Source organism: Palaemon carinicauda, chromosome 1, assembly GCF_036898095.1.
Source record: "Palaemon carinicauda isolate YSFRI2023 chromosome 1, ASM3689809v2, whole genome shotgun sequence".
Lineage (NCBI taxonomy): Eukaryota > Metazoa > Arthropoda > Malacostraca > Decapoda > Palaemonidae > Palaemon > Palaemon carinicauda.
This window is the reverse complement of record NC_090725.1, coordinates 112,280,571-112,303,831: the sequence shown is the minus strand read 5'-3', so window position 1 is coordinate 112,303,831 and position 23,261 is coordinate 112,280,571. Positions and strand designations below refer to the sequence as shown.

The following is a 23,261-nucleotide window of genomic DNA, read 5'->3' as shown; positions in this document are numbered from 1 at the left end:
TGTGTGAAGGAAGAAGTGTGACCCGTCCTAGGCAGTTGACCTGGAGTTCCAGAAGGAACTCTGGGTTAGGACGTTCCCAATACCACCTCGTCAGGATATGGGGGACGCGACAGTATTGACTCAATACTCGGAACACAAGGAAGCATGGTTTACCTGCAGAGGTTCGAGGTCAGCTATGCAGAGACCAGGATGCTGCTTCCCCGTAGAGGGGATGATGAAGAAAGAAATAAGGGCCAGACATACTTCTTTCGTTCATGCAGACTAAAACCTGATAACAATGCCCTCAACCTTCTGCTACCTGTCCAAAAAGGAGCCTGAGGTTAGACCAGATGTTGTGTAGCCACCACAGAGCGATAGAAAACGTATCGAGACTCCTGTGGGTCACGCCCTGCAGGAAGCGGGCTGCGAAGGTCATTAGACGCTTCCAGACTCGAGCTTGTAGCACCTGCGTCACAGAGTAGTATTACTCGAAGGCGAGGGACGTTGCGATGTATCCAACATCGTGCTGTAGGGCGACGTGACGGGGGAGGGTCTGGAGACAGGTTGAGATGAATGTCCTTGAGTCCGGGCTGAAGAGGTCTACTGGTGACTCTCCCCCGTGTCCTCCTTGTGCTCCCAAATCGGCTGCAACTAAGGACAAACTGCAGCTGTTCCCAAAGCTAACCTCTCGATTCCTTTACTGGCAAGAAAGAGAAGGTCTTGGGACATCAGATACAGAATGGAGACTCGAAATCTTGAAGGAATTGGACCGAAGGGCCGGGACCCCCAGATTCTGAGTCTAGCCAACAACTCAGGAGCGAACCTGAATGTTGCCTTCCCCTCTTCCTTAGAAAGGGCGGAGTCATACAAGACCAAGAAGATTGCTTACACACTGGCCGTGGTCAGAGTGAGCAGGATACCCAAGGCGAAATACAATCCGAGGCCTGTCGTAAAGGGTCTTGAGAAGATCTCTTAAAGGACTAAAAGTCCGAGCCATGCTCCAAGTTGGAGGTCTTCCTCCGACTAGGGCAGGGACGATCGTAGCTTCGCATGAGCGAGGAAAGATCCAGCGGGCAGGAAAAAGTTATTCCTTTAAGCCTGAAGGTCAGGGAAAGGCTGAGTGACAGGCTTCATTGCCGAGAGCGGAAAGGAGTTTCCTCCCGCCGAAAAGCAATAAGACTGTTATTGCTGGAGAAGAGGCCTCAAGGGAAGAGGTATATCTCCCACGGCACCAACCACCGAAGACTCTTCACTTTGCCTGGAAGACCCCTGCGGATGACTATCGCAGATGACGCGACCTCCGTACCGCGACTGTAGCAGGTTGTCTCTTCTTGAGGAGGAGGCGTAGTGTCTCCAGGCATGAAGCTGAAGCGACGCCCCGGTTCGGGAGAGATGTCGCAGTGTGGTTGTTTGAGTAGTCTGCGCCGTGGGAGAAGCTCTCCCGGGAGTTCCATCAGGGGAAGCAGAGGGTCCAGAAACCATTCTGCGCATAGTCCCAGTGGAGCTCTCCCATTGAAAGGTTGAAAGACAACCTGGTCTTGTTGAGACCCATTGTCCACAGACAAAAAGGAGGGAAGACGCAGGCGTCGAAGTTGTCCCACCATCACCGGAATGCATCTTGCCAGACTATAGACGGATCAATGAGGAAAGGAGAACTAGGAAACGTTCCAAGGTAGGGCTGAAAGCTCTGCCTGACTGAGAACAGGTACTGCGACTCTCCTCAGTCTTGCCACAGTCAACTGAAAGGAAGGCTCGGAGGATGTGGCAACAGAATCTGGCGTCCCCAGGTGGTCACCCATCCAAGTACCGACCAGAACCAACGTTGCTTAACCTCGCTGGACGTACGAGAAGCGGGGTTTTCAACGTGGTAAGGCCGTTGACTCAATATCATGGCCAGATACTCCAGATGTTGAGGCAGAAGAAGAGAAGGCTCCAAGCAAAATACCATGAACCCACACTCATGGTAAGCATCCGGAAGCTTGTCCCGGCGCTGAAGAAGGTCGAACTCGAGCCTACCGGAGTTGACAAGCCCTCCAAAAAGCAGAGGAGGCGAAAGCCTGCACCTGAGCGGCCATGAGGAAAGCAGGGAGAGTTCTCTGGGGAAAAAAAACCTGCTATGCCACGGCGGGATAGCCACACTGCATCATAAGCAGGAATACTTGCAGTCTAGGCTGAATTCGACGAGCTCCCTGGAAGATGGATGGAATGGAAACTGAAAGTACCCGTCCTTCCGATCCAGGGTTTAAGGAGTCCTGTCGCCTCGTTACCAGTCTGATCGATTCTGCTGTTCTACACTGGCCGAAGTTTGTTCGACAAACTTGATCAGGGCTGAGAGGTCGACTACGGAACTCCCCTCTCAGATCCTTCCTTACAAGAAAGAATCGACTGAAGAGGCCGGGGGTGAAGCCGTCGATGATCCTATGGAGGACCTTCGCCTAAGGTATGGATCATTCTGCCCAACCGGGCAACTCTTGCCGACGCTATGGCATAGAGGTTCAGAGACACTGAATTCGCTGACAGAGACGGCAGGCGCGATATCCTTGGCTGATCGCAGAGATTGTGCGGGAATGGGCATCGGGAAGCTGTCATCCGGATGAGTAACCTTAAGCATCCTCCCAGCGAGAAACCTGCAATCCTAGAGTTCGTGAACTCTGCCGCTCCTTTTAGGACTATGCCCCCCCCGGGGGAGCCTCCCGTGCCATCTGTTCCTGACAGGAGGAAACTGCCATTGGACACCTTGTCCCAGTTGTCGTAGCCGATAACTTAGGCCGGCGTGGTTGAAAAAAAAGGGCGCTGGAGCCCTGCAGAGTCTGGAAGAAAGCGCCTTGGAGGAGTGAAAACGGAAGTCGATTTCCTCCGCACAGCTGCTGTCTAAGTCTCTGTCCTTGGGCACAAACAAACTCTTCTCAAGGATGGAAGGGTGTCTGAGGTCGTTGACCTCCACAGATGAGACACCCGAAGGAAGACCTCAGTCAGCGCGTCCAGATGGTACAACATCGAGCTTGTCCGCAAGTTAGATACTTAACGACGAAAGGCCAAGGTGCCTGAGCTCGAGAGGAGGAAAGTACCCATGATCTTCCTGTAGCTTCCTTGAACCAAACCTCGGGCTGTAACCGAGGAGGGAAAGGACCTGGTAAGCCCCCAGAGGAAGGGGTAAGCAGTCACCCCTTGGCCGATGGCGAAATCTCGAACGGAAAGCCCCCCGCCAAAAATCCTTCCAGGGAATGACTGGGAAGGGCTAACCCAGGTTCTGGAAAGAGGAGTGTTGCTCAGACCTCCCTGAAGTTTCTTCCTATTCTTGCAAGTGCCATGCGCTGCGTTTACGGGGTGAGGCCGTGTTTTGGAAATACGCTCCAGAAGAACTCGCCAGGCTGGCCATGCTGCGAAAACCCCAATAGGAATCGTGGTCGCAATCGCCCTGGAGCTCGCGCGATGGTAATTCAAAGATTTGCGCGTGGGCGAACGTGGAAGCGCCCATGCGCGGTCACGCAGGAACGCAAAAGAAAGTGAGCGAAGGAGCGCAGAAGGAGGGCGAGCGTGGTAGGAAGGGCGAGAGCTGGTGGTCGGCGAGCGATAACCCATAGACGAGCAATGGATACTGCAAGAATTAAGCCGACGTTCGTGCGAAGAAACACTGTAGATTCGCGCGACGGAACACAGTCGGTTCGCACGACGGAACACCGTCGGTTAGCGCGACGGAACACCGTCCGTCCGCACGATGGAATACCGTTGGTTCGCGCGGGGGCGAACATTGGAGAGTATGTGTGCGGACTCGCATGAGCGTAGACGTGCAGGCGAATGATCGCGTGGGAGCGCAGGCAAGCGGGCGCGAAGGCGAACGATCGCGCGGGCGCGCAGGCTAATGGTCGCGCGGGCGCGCGCAGGCGAGCGGTCGCGTGGGCGCGCAGGCGAGCGGTCGCGAGGGTGGGCAAGTGAATGAGCGCGAGTCCGAGGCGGCGAACGCAAGCGTTAGCGCGATGGCGAGGAAGACCGCTGGCGATATGGATCAACAGGCGATCGGTGGTGAGCGCTAACGCACAGGTTGGCGATGCCGCGTTGTGCCATGTCGCCGCGTTGGCGAGCGATGGCTAGCAGCATGCGCAGATGAGCCATCGCGTGATGGCGAGCAGCATGTGCAGGTGAGCGATCGCGCGCTGGCGAGCAGCATCCGCAGGTGGGCAATCGCGCGATGGCGAGCAGCATCCGCAGGTGGGCAATCGCGCGACGGCGAGCAGCATGCGCAGGTGGGCGATCGCGCGATGGCGAGCAGCATGCGCAGGTGGGCGATCGCGGTATGGCGAGCAGCACGCGCAGGTGGGCGATGGCGACCTACTAGCTGGCGAACCATATTCCTTCAGAAGTGTTGGAGAACGTTGGCGTGCCGGCTGTAACACACGCGGGCGATCCGGAGATCGCCAAGAGACAGGTGATCGTTGACGTGTAGAACGCTGTTGAATAGGCGATACTAAAATCGCCTGTGCGCGCTGGCGAGCAGGTGAACACTGGCGAGCAGATGATCGCTGACGAGCAGAAGGCAACGCGTGGAAGCCTGCGCATAGAAGAAGAGTCCTTGACCCAGACCTGAACCGAAGTTCTAGATCGCGAGGGCGAACGTGGGCGCACAGGGCGCGTAACAGGAACCAACAGGAACAGCAGGGATGATCATCATGAGAGCGCTGACGAACAGGAGAGCGCTGGCGAAAGGAGAGCGCTAGCGATCAGGAAGCGCTGATGAGCAGGAGAACGCCTGTGCGCTAATACTGAGCAGGAGCAGGAGAGAACACAGCAGAAGGTCGCGCAGGGGAACCCTGACACGCAAGGGAAGAACCCCCGTGGGAGGCAACCCTTTGCCCCGAAGGGAACGTTGTCCGTCGGGAGACAGATGTCCATCGGAAGACCGTAGCCTGTCCGCCGGGAGACTGATGTCCGTTGGAAGACCGTTGTCCGTCGGGAAGACCGTTGCCCGTCGGAAGACGAGATCAGACTGCTGTCCATCTGCACCAAGGCGGAAGATCAAGAAAAAGGAGTTGTAGGCTGCAAACGGAGATTCAAAAAGGCGCCTCTTAGCACCCTTATAGGGAGATGAGAGGCCCTTACGACGAGGCGGACGGTGGGCCTTACGGCGAGGGAGGCCAACAGCAACAGCAGCAGAAGAATCCTCCGAAGAGGAGTCTCTATGAGTGTACTCTCACGAAAGAGAAACACTTCGTAGAAGAGACTGGTCAGCCAGTGACCTAAAAGGAGCAATCCTCCGAAGAGGGACTCCTGCAGTTGCCCAGCCCCTTGAGCGAAACTGCAGGTGTGACCGCTCAGCACCAAGAGCATAGTCGCACGAAAAAAAAGGCAAGAGAATAACCCCCCCAAAAGGGGAAAAACTCAAGCCTGGACAGGAAAAACTTCCCTCGAAAGGAAAGTTACCCGCCCAAGGAGGCAAGCCTTCTGAGAGTTCTAAAATGAACTGGAGAGCTGTCCGTTGTCACGGGAGTACTTCCAGTAGAAGGAGACATGCCCCTGACAAAAATACAAGGGGGGAGGCAGCAACAGCCGAATCCCCAGGCCTCAACAAGACAGCTCACACCGTTGCCATATTACAGAAACGAACTAGATCGGTAACTGTAAAAAAATAAAACAAAAATCCTTAGTACACATTCATTCCCCCGGGAAGGCTCCGAAGAGGAATCCCGAGGGAAAGGAAACAAGAATTACACAACAGGCACGTGCCCTCACAACCACTTACACTCGCGGAAGGAGAGCTGTAACCAAAACAGAATTTTAACAATTATAATTATGAAACTATGTAATTATGATATTTTAATTATAAAATAAATTTTTGAATATACTTACCCGGTGAATATATAATAGCTGCAACTCTGCGGCTCGACAGAAAACACACTAAAAAAACTAGCGAGCGATCGCTATGAAGGTTGCGGGTGTGCCCATCAGCGCCAACTGTCGGCCAGATACCACTCTTGTATGTAAACAAAACCTTCAATTCTTTTCGTCCCGCTGCGTCTCTATTGGGGAGGAAGGGAGGGTCATTTAATTTATATATTCACCGGGTAAGTATATTCAAAAATTTATTTTATAATTAAAATATCATTTTTAAATATTTAACTTAGCCGGTGAATATATAATAGCTGATTCACACCCAAGGAGGTGGGTAGAGACCAGAGTTAATTATGTTTACAGCGTATAAGCTAAGAGTTTTTTCATTTTGACAGTTATCAATATAACAAAACCAAAATATATAGGTACCTGGTAAGGAAGTTGACTTAGACGATTACTCTGCCTTGTAAGTCTGTCTTCCTCATGGAGCCCAGCGATCCTCTTAGGATGCTGAAAGACTCCCAGGAGCTGAAGTATCAAGGGTTGCAACCCATACAACAGGACCTCATCAAACCCCTAAACTGGGCGCTCTCAAGAAATGACTTTGACCACCCGCCAAATCAACCAGGATGTGAAAGGCTTCTTAGCCTTCCGAACAACCCATAAAACAATATTAAAAACATTTCAAGAGACAGATTAAAAGGATATTGGAATTAGGGAAGTGTAGTGGTAGAACCCTCACCCACTACTGTACTGCACTCGCTGCAACGAATGGACCCAGTGTGTAGCAGTCCTCGTAAAGAGTCTGGACATCTTTTAAGTAAAATGACGCGAACACTGACTTGCTTCTACAAAAAGTCGCGTCCATAATACTTTGCAGAGATTTATTTTGCTTGAAGGCCACGGAGGTTGCTATATCTCTAACTTCGTGCGTCTTAACCTTAAGCAAACCTCGGTCTTTCTCATTCAAGTGAGAATGAGCTTCTCGTATTAAAAAAATCTGATACAATATGACAAAGCATTCTTTGACATAGGCAATGAAGGTTTCTTAACTGAGCACCATAATGCCTCAGATTTCCCTCGTAATGACTTAGTACGAGCTAAATCGAACTTAAGAGCTCTAACAGGACATAATACTCTTTCCAGTTCGTTGCCTACGATCTCTGATAAGCAAGGAATATCAAAAGATTTAGGCCAAGGACGAGAAGGCAGTTCATTTTTGGCCAGGAAACCAAGTTGAAGTGAACAAGTGGCTTTTTTCTGTAGAAAAGCAGATGTTCTTACTGAAGGCATGAAGTTCATTGACCCTTTTAGCCGAAGCCAAGCACACTAGGAAAAGTGTCTTGAGGGTGAGATCCTTCAGGGAGGCTGAATGTAATGGCTCAAACCTGTCTGACATGAGGAACCTTAGGACCACGTCTAAGTTCCATCCAGGAGTTGCCAAACGACGTTCCTTAGAGGTCTCGAAAGACTTAAGGAGATCATGGAGATCTTTATTGTTGGAAAGATCTAAGCCTCTATGTTGAAAGACTGAAGCCAACATGCTCCTGTAGCCCTTAATCGTGGGAGCTGAAAGGGAGTGAACCTTTCTCAGATGTAAAAGAAAATCTGCGATTTGGGCTACAGAGGTACTGGACGAGGACACAGATGCTGACTTGCACCAGTCTCGAAAGACTTCCCACTTCGACTGGTATACTCTAATGGTAGAAGCTCTCCTAGCTCTTGCAATCGCACTGGCTGCCTCCTTTGAAAAGCCTCTAGCTCTTGAGAGTCTTTCGATAGTCTGAAGGAAGTCAGACGAAGAGCGGGGAGGCTTTGATGGACATTCTTTACGTGGGGCTGACGTAACAGATCTACCGTTAGAGGAAGACTTCTTGGAAAGTCTACCAGCCATTGAAGTACCTCGGTGCACCACTCTCTCGCGGGCCAGAGGGTAGCAACCAACGTTAACCTTGTCCCTTCGTGAGAGGCGAACTTCTGCAGTACCTTGTTGACTATCTTGAATGGTGGGAATGCATATAAGTCCAGAAAAGACCAATCCAGTAGAAACACGTCTATGTAGATTGCTTCTGTATCTAGGACTGGAGAGCAATAGATTGGTAACCTTTTGGTCAACGAGGAGGCAAAGAGGTCTATGGTGGTTTGACCCCAAGTAGCCCAAAGACTCTTGCCCACGTCATTGTGGAGGGTCCATTCCGTGGGTATCACCTGACCCCTCCGACTGAGACAGTCTGCCAAGACGTTCAAGTCCCCCTGGATGAATCTCGTCAACAGGGAGATGCCTCGAATTCTTGACCATAAGAGAAGGTCCCTTGCGATCTCGAGCAGCGTGAAGGAGTGTGTACTTCCTTGCTTGGAGATGTACGCCAAAGTTGTGGTGTTGTCTGAGTTGCCTCTACCACTAAGTTTCGAAGAAGCCTTCTAATATCATCAAGGCCAAGTGGACTGCTAATAGCTCCTTGCCGTTGATGTGCATGCTCTTCTGACTTGAGGTCCACAGACCCGAGCATTCCCGACCGTCCAGGGTCGCACCCCAACCCAAATCCGACGCGTCTGAGGACAACACGTGGTTTGGGTTCTTGACTACTAGGGATAGTCCCTCTCTCAGACTGATATTGCTGTCCCACCATTTCAGGCATGCCTTTACTGGTTCGGAGACTGGGAATGATACCGTCTCTAATGTCTTGTCCTAGTTCCAGTGAAAGGCTATATGGAACCGGAGAGGCAGAAGGTGTAGTCTCCCTAGTGAGACAAACTGCTCCAGGGATGAGAGAGTCCCTACGAGACTGTTCCAACTCCTGACTGAATAAACGTTTCGTTTCAGCATTAGTTGGACTTCGAGCAGGGCTTGACTGCAAATCTCCATCCCCAAATATAGAATAATCTGGGATGGGATCAGTTGGGACTTTTAGGTTGACCAAAAGTCCCAACTCCCTGGCCAGACTCAACGTCCAATGTAGATCCTGCAGACAATGAAGACTGGACGATGCTCTGAGAAGCCAGTCGTCCAAGTACAGGGAGGCTCGGATCCCCGATAGATGGAGGGATTTTGCCACATTCCTCATGAGCCTCGTAAACACGAGAGGCGCAGGACTGAGGCCAAAGCACAGGGCTCGAAACTGGTACCCCACATTCCTGTAAACAAACCTCAGAAACGGTTGGAAATCCGGGTGTATAGGAATGTGGAAGTATGCCTCCTGAAGGTCGAGAGAGACCATCCAGTCGCCTTCCATAAATGCTGTCAAGACAGCCAGGTAGACTTCATCGTGAAGTTTGTCTTGACAATGAACACATTGAGCGCACTTGCCTCTTACGTACTCCTGCAGTGAACATGGCTGCCAAATCATGGAGCCATCCCTGAGGGACTTGTTCCTGCAGAGAACGTGGCTGTCAGATCATTGGAGCCATCCCTGAAAGCCTTGTTTATGCATGACATAATTGTACAGCAAAACTTCAAAGGCTCGAAAATAGCTATGAAGTCGACCTGTAAAATCTTGGAGCGTCTCATGGCCAGGCGCCAGGGAGAGTCTATGAGGTTTGAGAAGTCTATCTGGGCAGAGGCAGGAACTCCCAAGCCGAGAACTTCTCTCGTGTCATATCAGACTCTCGCTCTATAAGCCAGTTTAAAAGAAGGGAAAGCAAAGGCTGTATCCCCAAAACTCCTCCTGGTGATAAACCAGTCGCCTAGCAAACGTAAAGCTCTCTTAGAAGAGCGAGAGAGCACTAGCTTATAAAACAACGGCTTCGAAGTAGCTAGTCCTAGTGTAAGCTCTGACGTTTAGGCGAACGAGGAGCAGCAGTTACAAAAAGATCCGGACAAAGATCCTTAAAAATCAGCATGATTTATTTAAAGTCCATAGAGGGCTAAGCAGCTTTAGGCTCCTCTCCGTCTGACAGAGTCCTCAAGGGAATATCAGTAGGAGGGGGAACAGCAACTTCCTCATCTGAAGGAACCTTGTCCGATAATAGCCAAGTCTCAAGCAAGGGAGAGACCTACCGTGGTGGCAATGCTTTACAAGCAGAGTCCAAACGCACTGGTGCATTAGTAGCGGACCAGGACGCAACGTCAGGTAACTGCTTGACAGTCTGTGAACTGTCAACAACAACAGGGGCGTGAGACCAGGACGCAACGTCATGTAACTGCTTGACAGTCTGTGAACTGTCAACAACAACAGGTGCGTGAGGACGCACAGCGTCCACTCGAGACTGCTTTGACCGCCTAGACTGAGCAGTCAAAACAACTCTAGAATGCGGAGGTTGACACTCAGCGTCAAAACAAGTCAACTCCGATTGTTAGCGAACGTCCTGAACGTCAACAGGAGCATCAGCAAGTGGCCTAACGTTCAAATGTGGCTGAAAATCCACACGAGACCGCATCGAGTGTGGTTCTAAACAACCTGACTGACGTGACTTGGCTACGCCAACGTCAACAGGACGCACAAAGGAACGTTAGGGTGGCTGAAGGCCAGGATCTCGATGAGATAAACGGCTAGACTCAACGGACTTATCGGCAGAATAGTCTTCCATAAGGGAGGCAAGCTTATTCTGCATGTCTTGCCGTACAACCCATTTAGGATCAACGGGAATGGTTGCGGTAAGAGACGAGGGTAACGTCTGTGACCGCAAAACCTTGCCTACAAAAAGACTTCTGTGTTACGCTTTTGTTAGGCGGCGAGCAGTCTTCCGATGACTGCATAGGGTCAGAGCTGTCCTAATGGTTAAAACCAGGACGCTGGACCTGTCCTGAAAGGACTGACTTTCGCTTAAAGGGCCTCGAAACCTTGTTCCACGGTTTCTTATGCGAAAAGCCTTCGGATGACGAGGAGAAAATCGTCTCTCTCGCCTTATGGTAGGGGTGATCTTGGTAAGATACACCCGATACCATAGAGGGAACGTCTGTTCGCTGATCAAGGCCTCTCGAACCCATAAGTCGTACGACATTACTTCTCCCCTGGGCTTGGGAGCTTGCAAGAGGTCCCGGACTAGGCGAACGACAGGCACGAACAGACGAACCCTCGGTCGCAACACTGATAACACTTTGCGCAATATCACTTTATCACTACGATTTTCTGTTTTGCACTTATTTCACTGAAATCGAATTTTTTAACAATTCACATTAGGTATGAATAAAACTGATTTCTACCTGAAGCACGCAATTCTACCCTCATCAAAAGGTTGTAATTGCGAAATCAGTCGTATAATGTAAGCACATTAATACCAGCAAAAAACAGTAAACATATTTTAAGATAAAAAAATCAGTGGCTGGGGAAGAGACTAAACACTAGTTCATTCAAAACTATGTTTTCAATCTCTCACTGTACAATGCCTTGGGACGAGAATAAAAAACTAAAAACGTTTTATCCTTTCTCCCCGTACAGAGACTAGGGACGAGAGTAACTCGAGAACAACGTTACCCGCTTGGGACGAGATAAAGATCGGAACGTTTTCTCTCCTCTCTCTCCCTCCGTCTCTATCTCTCTCTCTCTCTCTCTCTCTCTCTCTTGATTTCGCACCTAAGAGTAGAGCCCACTTACGTTTCATCAAAAAAACAGGTTATTTGACCAAAGGAAAAAACTGAAAGGTTTTTCAATTAAAAAGTTCCTTTAAAATAGAATTTAAAACATTTAAGCTTTGAAAGAAGAATGAACAAAACGTCAGAATCGATTTACTCTTTCTGCAAAGTGAAACCGTGATACTCTCTCTCTCTATCGTAACGATAGAGCGCAAACTGCGTAGCATAAATAAACTAAACGTTAGTTCATCTTTGAAACAGTACGAAGACTATTCAAAGAAAATCTTTCATAAAATATCTATTAAAAAATATTCATTTAATAAGTTTTAAATCATTAGCTCTTTAAAAGCTATTTACGATTGAAAGGGCTCAACGTTGTTTAACTTCGGTTTCCAAGTTAGGACCGCCTACTCTCAGGAAAGGTCGCATATAAACAAATCATTAAAATTTATTTTGATGTTTAGTATAAATGGAAAGCTAATCGAAGAGGCCTAATAAAGGCGGTTCAGATATAAAATATATAGAGGAAAATCTATAATTAAATTATAACGTGATAAGATAATTGCTAAAATCCTAAACACACTTCCGTACTGAGGGAAGGGTCGGCCATTTAAAAGTCAAGGAAAGTAAAAAAAAAAAAAACAATCCAAAGTCATCAAAAATTAAATCTATCCAAAAACGAGTTCAAGATTTAAGTTGAAGATAAAACACCTGTACTGCGAAAGCTCAAACCAAAATGAAGTACTTCACCAAATATGTTAAGAAAACTCCAGGTTCTACAGCGAGTATGAATACGTCTTGTCGTCAACGTCGACAGAGAAGAATTGGAGGTTTTGTTTACATACAAGAGTGGTATCTGGCCGACAGTTGGCGCTGGTGGGCACACCCGCAACCTTCATAGCGATCGCTCGCGAGTTTTTTGAGTGTGTTTTCTGTCGAGCCGCAGAGTTGCAGCTATTGTATATTCACCGGCTAAGTTAAATATTTAAAAATGTAATTTAAAAATAAATGAACACTAAAGAAAGAACGAAAACCCCGAAAGGAATCGTTCTACAAGCTGAAAAAAAAAACAACTACAATTAGATTCATAAACTAATTGAGACAAACGTACGGCGTAGCAACCCCCCCCCCCCCCCCCCCCCCACACGGAAAGGAAGCTACAAGGGCGTAGTAACACGTAGTAAAAGGGTGAACGACCTCAAGAGAGAGAGAGAAAGACCGAAGTCAAACTCGATTGCCACCCATAAAATTACGCCGTGGCAGCCTAACTGCTGAGGACACCACGTAGAAATCGTACACTACACACACAAATCTGAAAAGGAAACTTACTGGTTTCTATACTCAAATATATATACAAACATGAAACATGTTTACATATAAGTTGAGTAAAAGAAAAGTAAGCGATTAAGTAAAGACAAAACAAACGATGGCTGCTAAGAGAGGACCAAGACAGAGACGTCTGTCACAGTCCGAGCCAAAAGTGAAAGTGAGCAATCATCTGTGTGAGAGGGGGGAGGGGTAGCTAGCTACCACTCCCCTACCCCCGCTAACTAGCGCGGGGGTAATACACCCTCGTTAAATTCTAATGGCTCGCCATTTCAGCTGCGCTAAAAGGTAAACCCAATGTAAATAGCGTGGTTTGTATTTCGGTTACGGAACAAAGATGAAATTACAAAAATTCTTAGATTTAACTTCCCTTTTGGAGACGTCTTTTATTATTATTGCAAGCGAAGCTACAACTCTAGTTGGAAAAGCAGGATGCTAATAAACCCAAGGGCTCCAACAGGGAAAAATCACCTAGTGAGGAAAGGATAAAGGAAACATGACAAATTCAGAGATAATTTGTATTTTTCCTAACCATACAAACCTTAGCTATTTACATAGGGTATTACTTTCGGCGTAGCTGAAATGGTGAGCCATTAGATTTTAACGAGGGCTAACTACCCCCGCGCTAGTTAGCTAGGGAGTAGGGGAGGGGTAGCTAGCTACCCCTCCCCCCGACACACTGGTGAACTGATTCACTTCGCTTAGAGGTAGGACTTCACGGGCGACAGGCCTGGCGGGCAAATATGTGTAAATAGCTAAGGTTTGTATGGTTAGGAAAAATACAAATAATCTCCGAATTTGTCATTTGTTCCGTAACCGAAATACAAACCACGCTATTTACATAGGGTGACTTAACCCTTAGGTAGGGTGAATAGTCCCAGCCTTACTGGCTTTGGCTTTACCCGGGGACTCAGAATCCGAGTGAGCAGCACTCGAGAAAAGGAGTCCCTGCACCTCGCAAGTTCCTTGCTTCGCAAGGAACGTGCGGCCTACGTAAGCTTGTGTGTGGAGAAATGAAGTGTGACTCGTCCTTGAAAGTTGACCTGAAGTCCTTTAGATGGAATTCTAGGCTAGGACGTTCCCAATACAACCTCGTCAGGGTATGGGGGACGCGACAGTATTATATTAATACTAGGAAAACAAGGAAGCATGGTTTACCTGCAGTAGTTTGAGGTCAGCTATGCAGAGAACCCAGGATGCTGCTTTCCCCAAGAGAGGGGAGGATGAAGAAAAGAGTAAGGGCCAGACATACTTTTTCATTCATACAGTCTAAAACCGGGTAACAATGCCTTCATCCTTCTGCTACCTGTCCATTAAGGAGCTTAAGGTTAGACCAGCTGTTGTGTAGCCACCATAGGGCCGATAGAAAATGTATCGAGGCTCCTGTGGGTCACGTCCTGCAGGTAGTGGGCTGTGAAGGTCGTTTGACGCTTCCACACCCCAGCTTGTAGCACCTGCGTCACAGAGAAGTTTCTCTTGAATGCCAGGGACGTTGCGATGCCTCTGACATCGTGCGCTCTAGGGCGACGTGACGGAGGAGGGTCCGGATTCAGGGCATGATGGATGACCCTTCGAATCCCAGCTGAGATGGTATTCTTGGTGACCCTCCTCTTCGTCCTTCCTGTGCTCACAACCAGGGCTTGCAGGCGAGGACGAACTGCAGCTGTTCTTTTAAGATAACGCCTCAGACTCCTTACTGGGTATAGTAGGAGATGGTCTGGGTCATCTGTTACAGAACGGAGACTCGAAACCCTGAATGAGTCGAACTACGATTCCGGAACTCCAGGGTTTTGAGTCTTGGCTACAAACTCAGGGACAAACTTGAACGTTACCTCTCCCCATCCCCTTGAATGGGCGACGTCGTATGAGAGACCATGAAGTTCACTGACTCGCTTGGCTAAAGCCAAAGCGAGCAGGAACACCGTCTTCCAGGTCAGGTGTCAATCAGAAGCCTGGCGTAATGGTTCGAACGGAGGTCTCTTAAGAGCCCGAGAACAGAAACCACGTTCCATGGAGGAAGTCTCACTTCCGACTGAGGGCAGGTAAGTTCGTAGCTTCGTATGAGCAAAGAAAGTTCCAGCGCAGAAGAAATGTGTACAGTATTCTTTTCATCCTGAAGACCAGGCTTAAGGCTGAGCGTTAGCCTTCACCGCCGAGGCCGAAAGGCGCATTTCTTCCCGCAATTATCCAAGAAACTCAGCTATTGCTGGGATAGTGGCATCGAGACGAGAGATACACGTTCCACGACACCAACCACAGAAGACTCTCCACTTCGCCAGGTAGATCCCTGCAGATGACTTTCGCAGGTGTCGAGACATCCTTTCTGCAACTTGTTGCAAAAAGCCTCTCTCTGTGAGGAGATGCTGGATAGTCTCCAGGCAAGAAGCCGAAGCGATGCTATGGCTTTGTGGAAGATGTTGTAGTGTGGTTGTTTGATTAGCTCGTGTCGTGGAGGAAGATCTCTCGGGAGTTCCGTCAGGAGCTGCAGAAGGTCCGAGAACCACTCTGCATGATGCCATAGCTGAGCTACTAAGGTCATTGACCGGTTGACTGATAGTCTAGTCTTGTTGAGTACCCTTCTCATCAGACAGAACGGTGGGAAGACGTAAACGTCGATGTTGTCCCATCGTTGTTGGAAGGTATCTTGCCAGAGTGCCTTGGGGTCCGGGACTGGGGAATAGTGCAGCCGAAGCTTGAAGTTCAAGTCTGTCGCGAACAGGTCCACCGTCGGGGAACCCCACAAAGTCAGGACTTTGTTGGCTGCTAGCGGATCCAAAGATCACTCGGTACTCACTATCTGCAATGCTCTGCTCAGAAAGTCAGCGAGCACATTCCTCTTGCCCGGAATGAAGCGAGCCGATAGTGGAAATGAGTGGACTTCGGTCCATCTCAGTATCTCTACTGCAAGATGGGATAGCTGTTGTGAAAAGGTACCTCCCTGCTTATTGATATAAGCCACTACTGTGGTGTTGTCGCTCACGACCACCAGGGAGTGAGTCGCCAGGATCTGTTGGAATTGTTGAAGTGCCAGATATACGGCCTTCATTCTAGCAGATTTATGTGGAGGCACTTTCCTGGTTCTGACCAAAGGCCTGAGATCCTGTGGTTCAGAATGTGGGCCCCCCACCCTTCTTTTTGAAGCGTCCGAAGACAGCATCAAATCCGGGGGGAGGACGAGAAGATTCACGCTCCTTCGGAGGTTAGCTCCGTCCCCTACCATTGAAGGTCCGTCCGCTCTGCCGAACCCATAGGGACCAGAATATCCGGGGAATCGATGCCTTGATTCCACCGGGACTTGAGCCGCCATTACAGGGATCTCATCCTGGTGCGGCCGTTTGGAACCAGACCGGTCAAGGGGGAAAGGTGCCGTAGGGGAGGAACCACGATTGGGCTGGAAGCTCTTCTCGTCCGAGGAAAGGATCTGTGACCCTCCTCAGCCTTGCTATCCTGTTGTCTGATGGAAAGGCTCTGTGGAGATTGGTGTCCAATATCCTGCCTAGATATACCAGTCGTAGAAATGGAGGCAGAAAAGACTTCTCAGGATTTACTATGATCCCTAGATCTTGGCAACGTCCCAGAAGCTTGTCTCGGTGTCGAAGAAGGGTCGACTCCGAGTCTGCCAGGATCAGCCAGTCGTCCATATAACGGAGGAGACAGGATGCCGATCCTGTGTGTCCACGAAGATATCAGGGTGAACACTCTGGTGAATACCTGAGGTGCTGTGGAGAGACCGCACACAGCCCCTTGAACTGGTGGATCTTGTTGTCTAGGCTGAACCTAAAGTACTTCCTGGAAGACGGATGGATTGGGATCTGGAAGTATGCGTCCTTCCGATCCAGTGTACACATGAAGTCTTGCAGTCTCACTGCAAGTCTGACCGTGTCTGCTGTCTCCATGCTGAACGGAGTTTGCTTGACAAACTTGTTCAGAGATGCGAGGCCAATGACGGGTCTCCAGCCTCCAGATGCATTCTTTACGAGAAAGGGTCGACTGAAGGAGCCTGGGAAGCCGTCGACGACCTCCTGGAGAGCATTCTTCTTGAGCATGGTCTCGAATTCTGCCCGAAGGGCTAGCCCCTTTACCCATCCCATGGCATAGGAGCTCAACGCCACTGGATTCGCTGTCAGGGGCGGAAGAAACGTTAAGAACGGGACGCGATATTCCTGACTGATCACGGAGATCGTCCAGGAATCGGACGAGAGTTGCTGCCACCTGAATGCGCAACTTGCCGGCATCCCCCCACTGGTGGACATGCAGGGGGATTGCCAATCCTAGTGCTCGCGGCCTTGGCCACTCCCTCTGGGATTCTTGACTTCCCTGGAGGACTTCACGCCCTCCTTGTCTCTGACAGGAAAAGGGCTACTGGTTGGACACGTTCGTCTTTGCTGCCACTACCAGTTTCGTCATCTTGGATTGGCGAGGTTGTTGAGGTACTGGAGGTTTGTAGGGCTTATTTGTAAGAGCCCTTGGGAGAAGAGAATCGTGGTTCGATTTTTTCCACCTCTCAGCTGCCTGTTCCGTACCCTTGGGCTCAAACAGACTCTTTCCCAAGATGGAAGAGTGTCTGAGCCTACAGGTATCCACGGCTGGAACCTTTGAGAGGAACCTCTCAGCCACCGCATCACGTTGTTTCAAGATCGAGTTTGTCCACAACTTCGAAACTTGGTGGGCCAGAAACTCGATGATACATGTGCCCGAGATGATGAAGGTCTCCAGGGCTTTCCTGATGCTCTCCTTGGACAGATCCTCGGGTCGCAGCAGGATGCCCAGAGACCCTAGCCAGACATCCAGCCACGAAGTGGCCTGTATGGCAAAATCGCGACCATTTCCTGACTCAGGAACTCTGTTGTCGAGAATGTCACCTGCCGGCTAGAGAGTCTCTCAAGAGAGACTCCCCTGGAAGGCTCTTCCACGGAGTGGTGCTCTGAATCATGCTGCTCTCCTCCTGGTGAACTGGCAGCAAAGTCACTTGTACCCAAGGTTCTACTTGGGGGAACTCTTAGTCCTTCGATTCCCTCCTAGGAGGGATACGTAACTCCAACAAAGAAGTCTGAGGGCTCTTCTCTCCCTAACACGGGACGATTCTCCTGCTCGAGGTGGGGTTTCTCCCATTGGTGCGGTGGGAGAAGGTCTCACCTTGGTTGAGGGAGCGCGCTGGTGCTCGCGCGATGGGAAAACCCCAGGGGTCGCGCGCGAGAGACGCTGGCGCTCGCGCGATGGGAAAAATCCAGGGTTCGCGCGCGAGAAAGCGTTGAAAACATTCTCGGGCGGGCGAGACATCATTGGGTGAGCAGGAATCAGATTGAAGAGCTGGTGAAAAATGTCGGCGCATGGGCGCGGCTGTCAGCACGCACGCGTACGAGGTTGTTGGCGCTTGAAGATCGTCGGCGCTTGTGCGTGAAAGAAGATCGACAACGCTAAGGATCGTCGGCGCTTGAGCGCGCAAGAAGATCGTCGGCGCTTGCGTGCATAAGAAGATTGTCGGCGCTTGCGCGCGAGAAGATCGTCAGCACTAGCGCGCAAAAGAAGATCGTCGGCGCTAGCGCGTGAACGAAGATCGTTGGCGCTTGCGCGTGTAAGAAGATCGTCAGCGCTAGCGCGTAATCAGCGCTCGCTCCTGAAGAAGATCGTCGGCGCTTGCGCGCGAAGAAGATCATCAGCGCTAGAGCGCGAAGAAGATCATCAGCGCTAGAGCGCGAAGAAAATCGTCAGCGCTAGCGCGTAAGAAGATCGTCAGCGCTAGCGCGTAAGAAGATCGTTGGCGCCACCGCGCAAAAGAAGATCGTTGGCGAGAAAGATCATCGGCGAGCATGAGCGCGCTAAGATGAAGGACGATCAAGACTGGAACAGGATTCCTCTGGATGGAATCCTCAGGAACAGTAGGCGAGCGCCTGCGCGCAATTGCGCGCAGGAAAACGTTGGAGCGCAGGGCAATACCTGGCACTTAAGGGGCTTACTCAGTGTGAAAAAGCCCCTTCTGCCCCGAAGGGACCGGTGCCCGTTGGATAACGGGGTGCGTAGGCGCCCACAGCGTCAGCAGCCAGGAACGGAGATGGCAGGTCAGCAGGACTAGGAGATGGCGAACTGCGGAGAGGTCCCGAACCACTGGCTGGTCTGAACAGGAACAGTCCTCCGAAGAGGAGTCTCTATGAGTGGTCTCTCTCGCGAATGAGAGAAGTGAACACTTCATAGAAGAGACTAGAAGACACTGATGATGGCGCCCCATAGGGCAGTTGGATCAGTAAGCTGACCTATAAGGAGAAATCCTCCACAGAGTAGTCCTTATGAGTGGCCTCCCTCGCAAACGAGAGATGTCACAAGATCTTGCAGCTGGTCAGCCCCTTGAGCATAGCTGCAGGTGCGACCGCTCAGCCCCAAGAGCATAGTCGCACGAAATTCCATGTTCCAGTCTTGCAACCGCTCAGCCCCTTGAGCATGGTTACAAGAGCGGTTGCTCAGCACCAAGAGCATAACCGCCTGAGGACCAGGAAAAAACCATCCAGGAATTATTAAGATAAGAGAAGTTCCCCCCCTGCAGGGGAAAAAACTCACACCTGGGAAGGTAACCTCCCTCGGAAGGGAAGTTACCCACTCCTGGAGACGAACCTCCTGAGCGTTCTAAGATGAACTAAAGAGCTGACAGTTGTCACGGGAGAACTTCTTAAGAGAAGGGAACATGCCCATGACGACGTCCTAGAGAGGCGGCAGCAACAGCAGACTCCCAAGGCACAAACAGGGCAGCTCTGCTTCGTTGGCACATAGTCAAACGAAGAAAGCAGATCGTTACTGGAAAAAATAGAATAAATAATTAGTTAACAAAAATTCCCCCGGGAGGAACTCCGCAGAGAAACCACGAGGGAATAGAACATAAGAATTACAAATCAAGTATGCACCCTCCTCCCCCGCTGACATTCACGGGAGAAGGGGGAGGGCGGAGAACTGTAACAAAAACAGAATTATAACAGAATTATAAATATGTAATTCATTTAAGAATGTTCACGAAGTAAGAACAACTGAACCCCGAAGGGAAGTGTTCTTTACAGAAGCTGAAAAGTTAACAAATACAAATAGATTCATTGAAAATAATTGAGACAAATAAACGGAATAGCAATTCAACCCGCAACGGGAAAGAAGCTACCGTAATAGTACGTCGTAGTAGTAAAAGGGTGAACGACCTCGAGTAGAGAGAGACCGTAGTCAATCTAAACTCCCACGTTCCCTTCGCTGAGAGTCCAAGTCCCCGCAGGGAAGGAGGAACAGCGGAGAAAACAGATGAAAGGAGAAAGTCCAGCGATGACGATTCCCCAAGGCGGCCGAATATCGGAAGCCGAAGGAACGATCGAAGGACCAAGAGACCGTTCCCCAAGAAGTGCAACCGCGGTGGCCAGGGACTACGCGGTGACGTTGTTGTAAACTACACACACAGCACAACACTGAAAAGGAAACTTACTAATTTCTATACTCAAATATATACATAACCATAAAGAATGTTTATATATATATATATTAAGTATAAGAAAAGTAAGTAATTAAGTAAAGACAAAACATTAATGGCTGCCAAGAGAGGGCGGGAGCAGACACGTCTGCCCACCGTCCGAGCCAAAAGCGAAGTGAATCAGTTCACCGGTGTGTGGGGGGGGAGGGGTAGCTAGCTACCCCTCCCCTACTCCCTCGCTAACTAGCGGGGGGGTAGTTAACCCTCGTTAAAATCTAATGGCTCGCCATTTCAGCTACGCCGAAAGTAATACCCTATGTAAATAGCGTGGTTTGTATTTCGGTTACAGAACAAAAATAAATTACAAGAGAAGTAATAAGCAATCAAAATAATTATTTTATAAGAGCAATTACATTAAATTATTTTCCATATATAAATCATAAAAACTTCAAAAAAAGAAAAAAGAAAAAAAGAAAAGAAACCGGAAGAGAAACAAGATAAAACAGCATGCCAGAGTGTACCCTCAAGCAAGAAAACTCTAACCTAAGGCAGTGTAAGCCAATGGTACAGAGGCTATGGCACTACCTAAAACTAGAGAACAATGGTTTAATTTTGACTGTAGTCATGCTGGAACAGAGGCGGAGGGGGAAAAAATTGGCTCTTATAAATCATCATCAGGAAACTTAAGCATATTTGGAAGCTATTAAATGGTTAAAAAAAGCCAGGTAATGATTAAGTCATACAATAAGCAGAACATCTGGCAATGTTATTGCAAACACTGCATGAGCAGTGAACCACCATCGGTCTCCCGTAAGTAAACAACAGACTTGGAAAATGAATTCACTTTTGGAGTAGGGAGCCTTCGTAAATCAGCGGCCACTTCTCCAGCATGCATAAAAAATGGAAGCCAACTAACCTAAACTCCCCTCCCTAACCTAACCTACAAGCCGTGTCCTTACCTACATACCTAGCAGGGTGTATGTGTGTGTGTTTAACGACCCCCTTTACACTCTCGTATTCTTGGACCAGCCATCATCATACATACAGGTGGCCGCTATCATACAAGCAACCCTTAGGTAGTGTGTGGGTGGTTGGGTCACTGATTTTTTTGTCTACCAAAATACTCGCCCACTCGGCTAACGTGCGTAGCGTAACATGTACAGCTTCCCAGAACAGAGGATCAATACTATGTTTAATTGTGAGCGTAGTGAGGCATGCCGGAGTGAAAACCAGTAAGTGAATAATTAGCATTAGTTCATTATCCAACATGCTCGCATACTGTATAATATAGGGGTGTATGTATGATAGCGGACACCTTTATGTATTATTACGGCTAACTTAGAATACGGCAGTGTAAGGGGGGTCGCAGGGGACGTTAGCCAACCCATTAGGTAAGTAGCTAAGGACGCGGCTTGTAGGTTAGGTTAGGGGGGAAGTTTAGGTTAGTTGATGTCCATTTTTATTCCACACAGGAGGATTTGGCCACTGATATACAAAGGCTTCTGTAAACCAGTAAGTGAATAATTAGCATTAGTTCATTAACCAACATAATCATAGATTAAAATATGGGTGACAACGACAGAAAGGATTCAGGTTTTCTCTACAAGCAGCAGGCCTGGTAACCCGACGATCTACACAAGTACCCACATTTTAATCAATCGATACATAAGTTATTTTACCCTAGCCCCAATTGGTCATACAGACAAAAATATCAAATTTGCCAGCACTCGTACATTTCTGAAAGCGAACACCAATTTTGGGACCTTTGTATATCAGCAGCCAGTTCCTCATCCGTTGATTAAAAATGGACATCAACTAACCTAAATTTTCTCCCCTAACCTAACCTACAAGCCGTGTCGGGGTGTATGTATAATAGCGGCCACCTGCATGTAAAATGACGGTTGACTTAGAATACGGCAGTCTAAGGGGGAACTAGGCCACTAGTTAGATAGGTAGGTAAGGATACGTCTTGTAGGTTAGGTTAGGTGGGGGAAGTTTAGGTTTATTGATGTCCTTTTTTTTAAGCAAACACAAGGAACTGGCCGCTGATATACATAGGCTCCACTGTGTCCTTACCTACATATCTAACGGCCCCCTTTACACTGCTGCATTCTAAGTCAGCCATAATAATACATACAGGTGGCCGCTATCGTACATACACCCCCGTTTTGCTAATAATACCAATTAATGCAACATATATTAACCAAATTACTCATATTTCTTCCAATACGGAGGTCGGTGCAAGAGTATATATATATATATATATATATATATATATATATATATATATATATATATATATATATATATATATATATATATATATATATACGATCCTAAGTAATGGGAATGGAATAGGCCAGTAAAATTACTGTCTTTAAGGGCATATAAATATAATTATTTAACTAAAACTAAAGTTAAATAGTATATTGGCTATGATTTCCCCCCGAAAAACAGCTATATCAATACTTACATTGTTAAAAAACTAAATAAAAGAAGTTTTTTTCAGATACAGTCAACTCTGTTCGTCGATGTTTTGATAACTAACTGATCTGTTAAGAAGATACTAAATCGAGGATTCCATTTTTCATTTTTGTTGTTTGATTTATATATTTCCAATATGGAGGAAATTAAACATTTTTTAATATATTACATAGATATATAAAAACAGTTGAAATGTTTGTAATATAATAGCTTGTACAGGAAGTATAGGTAATGTGTCTGTAAGTTGTTTAATTTTCATAAAGTTACATATGCAAATTGTAGCCACTACGTTGATCTTTCCAATATGGAGACACCAAAACATTTTTAATATATTACATAGATATATAAAACAGCTGAATATGTTTGTAATATAATAGCTTGTACAGAAAGTAGGGGTAATATGTCTGCAAGTTTAATTTCTATAAAGTTACAGATGCAAATTACAATCCATACGTTGATGTAATGTGAAAAAATGTGATTTATGGTGCACGTATCAATGTATGTAATTTTCACTGTATGTTTATATATATATATATATATATATATATATATATATATATATATATATATATATATATATATATATATATATATAATATATATATATATATATATATATATATATATATATATATAAGAGAATTCAAACTCTCAGTGAGAATAATCAGGTTTAATTTTCAGAAAATATCTATGTTTAGA

General features: G+C 48.0%; 1 protein-coding gene and 1 pseudogene across 2 annotated transcripts in view; both read right to left on the bottom strand.

Annotated features, from left to right (window-relative positions):
- LOC137650981 (uncharacterized) overlaps positions 1-22,680 on the bottom strand; it is a 121,855-nt gene extending 99,175 nt beyond the window's left edge. For both annotated transcript variants that reach the window (XM_068384127.1, XM_068384123.1), the window contains exon 1: positions 22,552-22,680. In XM_068384127.1, coding sequence (XP_068240228.1) covers positions 22,552-22,553 — 2 coding nt within the window. In that variant the 5' untranslated portion in view covers positions 22,554-22,680. The remainder of the gene's footprint in view (positions 1-22,551) is intronic.
- LOC137659320 (5S ribosomal RNA) lies at positions 1,742-1,860 on the bottom strand (annotated as a pseudogene).
- Positions 22,681-23,261: the final 581 nt, after the last annotated feature.